Raw genomic sequence first — 3,026 nt, 5'->3', positions numbered from 1 at the left:
GACAGATTCATTTTTGTAAATAACCAATTCGGTTTCTGGTAACGGTAAACATTGCCTTATTTTGGGGTCAATTTTGAGCCTTTAAAGTGCTCTAGCAACTTATTGTTGGCATATATAACTTTCATTTTCGGGATATAGGTTCTTTGGAGCAGTAGAAATATTATCGGTACAAATTTTATATAAATTTAACAAATATTGAGCATTTTAAGGCAAAAAATTTTTGAAAAAATTTGCAAATTTTTTTCATTACCAAAATGCTCGAAAACCGCTCGAATGATTTTGTTTTTGTTTTCTTTAATCAAAAATTCAAGAGTTTTCCTTTCGTTTGGTATATGGGAAGTATTGGTTGATATCTTTTTATCGAATTTATTACCGATTTTGTAATGGATTTTTTGATAGATTTTGTTATCAATTTTGTTATTGACTTTGGAATCGATTTTGTTATCGATTTTGTAATCGATTTTTCGATAGATTTTGTAATCGATTTTTTATCGATTTTGTAATCGATTTAGTTAACGATTTTGTTATCGATATTTTTATCGATTTTGTTATCGATTTTATTATCGCTTTTGTTATCGATATTTTTTTCTTAGTTTGTGCTTTCGTTTTTGACTTGGATATGCTCTTAACCATACCACGTATTCTACGTTTAAATTTAGCGGGTGTATCTCCGATACAGCCTGCAGACCAAGACGAAGGCGCTGGACTGTTCCTTTTCAAATTATGTTTTTAATGCAAAATTTATTTTTTCTTGTAACCATTTTTTCCTAAAAACTACTTGTTTCCCTTAAATATTTATCATGAAATATTACTTTTTAACCTTATTACTACAAAATTTTAGTTTCTGATATTTGGTAAATTTTTTAATTTAGGTTAACACCTATGTATCTTTCCCAAAAAGTAGTGTTTTTCCTAAATTTGATTTCTATCGTAAAATTTATTTATTTTTTCTTAAAATAAAATTTTTACAGAAAATCTTACTTTGAAAATTTAATTTTTTCCTAAAATTTTTTGATAAAAACAGCTTCTTTGGAAATATGTTTCCCTTGGTCCTAAAAGGGTTAAACGAATCTTAAAAAAAGCTTTCACTCTTTCAATGCGCCATGCAAAATTGGGAGTTTAAAATTATTTACTTGGTACAGAAAGGCACTCACTCATTTTCTTTTAAAATCCAGCTTTGTATAGAAATCAATAGGTTCCACACTAAAAACCATATACACTTTAAAAACCGCTTCTACATCAAGAATTTAGTTGCGAAATTTATTAAGAACACATATTTCAGTTTATAACCAAATTTCTCAAAAACAAAAATGGCCAATGGCCCTTCTTTATTAAAGACAACAATACGTAAATATTTTATGAAATTCAACAAATTTAACAAATTTAAATTATGTTTTGGCAAATTTACAAAAAAAATAATTTTTATTTTTATTTTAATTTGTTTAAAACTACATTTAACGTGGACACAACAAAGTTTTCCCTCCATCGACAGGCAAAGTTGTCCCCGTTATGAAGCTGGCGGTATCACTAGCCAAGAAAATAATAGCATCAGCCACCTCTTTTGTAGAACCTACGCGTCCCAGAGCGTGCGTCGATTTACATTGCTCCAAATATTTGGCATAATCTTCCTTCGACACTCCCATACGTATGGAAAAATCCGTTATTATCACAGCAGGGTTGACCGCATTCACGCGCACATTATGCGGTGCCAAGTCGAGAGCAATGCATCTGGTAAATTGATCAAGCGCCGCCTTTGAAGTGCAGTAAACGGAGAAATCCGCGAATGCACGCAGACCGGCGACACTCGAGACATTCACAATGTTACCCTTCGTTTTAATTAGATGTGGTGCGGCGAATTTAGTCAAAAGAAAAACTGAACGCAAATTGGTATTTAAAATCGCATCGAATTGATCGACGGCAATGTCCAAGATACTGCCAAAGGCACCTATGCCGGCGTTATTCACCAGCACATCCAATTGTCCGAATTTGCCCACTGTTTCGCTGATAATACGCTCCGCATCCACTGTCACGTCAGCAATGATGAGCAGTAACTCAGCTTTGTCGTTGGCTGCTTTGCAGGCCGCTTCACTGGCTTTTAAATTGGCTTCATTTCGTCCGACGAGTGCTACCTTAGCTCCATGACGAGCAAAGGATTCTGCTGTGGTGGCACCAATACCCGAGCTAGCTCCAGTCACAATTACAACTTTCCCGGACAAAGACATTTCGAACTAATCTACTAGACAGCGAAAAACGAAATGAAACTATATGTTAGCAAATGTGGTCTTCTATTTAAATACATACATTCATTAGGGCGGGTTAATTTGTTTTTTACTATGCGCGTATAGCATAGCAGGTTTCTATGTGTAGTTCTTAGCAAATTTGCCGAAGAAACCACAAGTTTAAAATTAATTTGTAGATTGCCAAATTTCGAAAATAGGTTTAAAAGAAAATACAAAAACGTTCACTGTTGCGCCCTCTGGTGGAGGTGCAGAAATGGATTTCTCATACCGAAAAGGGAGAAAAATCCTAAAAAACCTATTTTCGCAATTAGGCGAACTCCAAATTGATTTTAGACCCATGGTTTCTTCGGAAAATTTGCTTAGAATTATATGTACAATCCTTCGGTACTATATGCGCATAGTCGAAAAAATCTCTCATACAATTAGACCCGCCCTAACATACATAGTTACATATACTAAACTCCTGCGCAATTCCATTTAAAGGGCCTAACAAGACATCCGATCGCCGCGCAAATACTTTCCCTCCTTTACTCTCATCGTTCGGGTCAAGTGTGAGTAAGCATAAACCAGTTTCTGCAAGCGTACGTAAACTACCGATCAATAGCAAGACGCGTAGAGTATTTACTTTGCCTTCCGCAACTACTGCGAGTAAAAGGTATTTGACCCATGCATGCTACCTCTTTGCAATGGGGTGTTCTCGTACTCTTCGAAATTTGGAATAGTATTTTTGCATTTCGTGCAATCCGTGCATCGTGCAAGACTTCGAGAATACCCCTATTGTGTTGG

The 3,026-nt window shown here is 35.0% G+C and overlaps 1 protein-coding gene across 1 annotated transcript; it reads right to left on the bottom strand.

Moving 5' to 3' along the window:
* Positions 1-1,356: 1,356 nt before the first annotated feature.
* Positions 1,357-2,238, bottom strand: LOC108367919 (uncharacterized oxidoreductase TM_0325-like). Its single transcript, XM_017622632.1, has one exon. The coding sequence runs from the start codon at positions 2,220-2,222 to the stop codon at positions 1,455-1,457; it is 768 nt and encodes a 255-aa protein (XP_017478121.1). The 5' UTR covers positions 2,223-2,238; the 3' UTR covers positions 1,357-1,454.
* Between the last annotated feature and the right edge of the window lie 788 nt (positions 2,239-3,026).

Source organism: Rhagoletis zephyria, unplaced genomic scaffold (assembly GCF_001687245.7).
Source record: "Rhagoletis zephyria isolate East Lansing unplaced genomic scaffold, Rhagoletis_zephyria_1.1 Rzeph_scaffold_02863, whole genome shotgun sequence".
NCBI classification, from domain to species: Eukaryota; Metazoa; Arthropoda; class Insecta; order Diptera; family Tephritidae; genus Rhagoletis; species Rhagoletis zephyria.
Note: the sequence above shows the minus strand (reverse complement) of the source record. Positions and strands in the feature narration are given on the sequence as shown.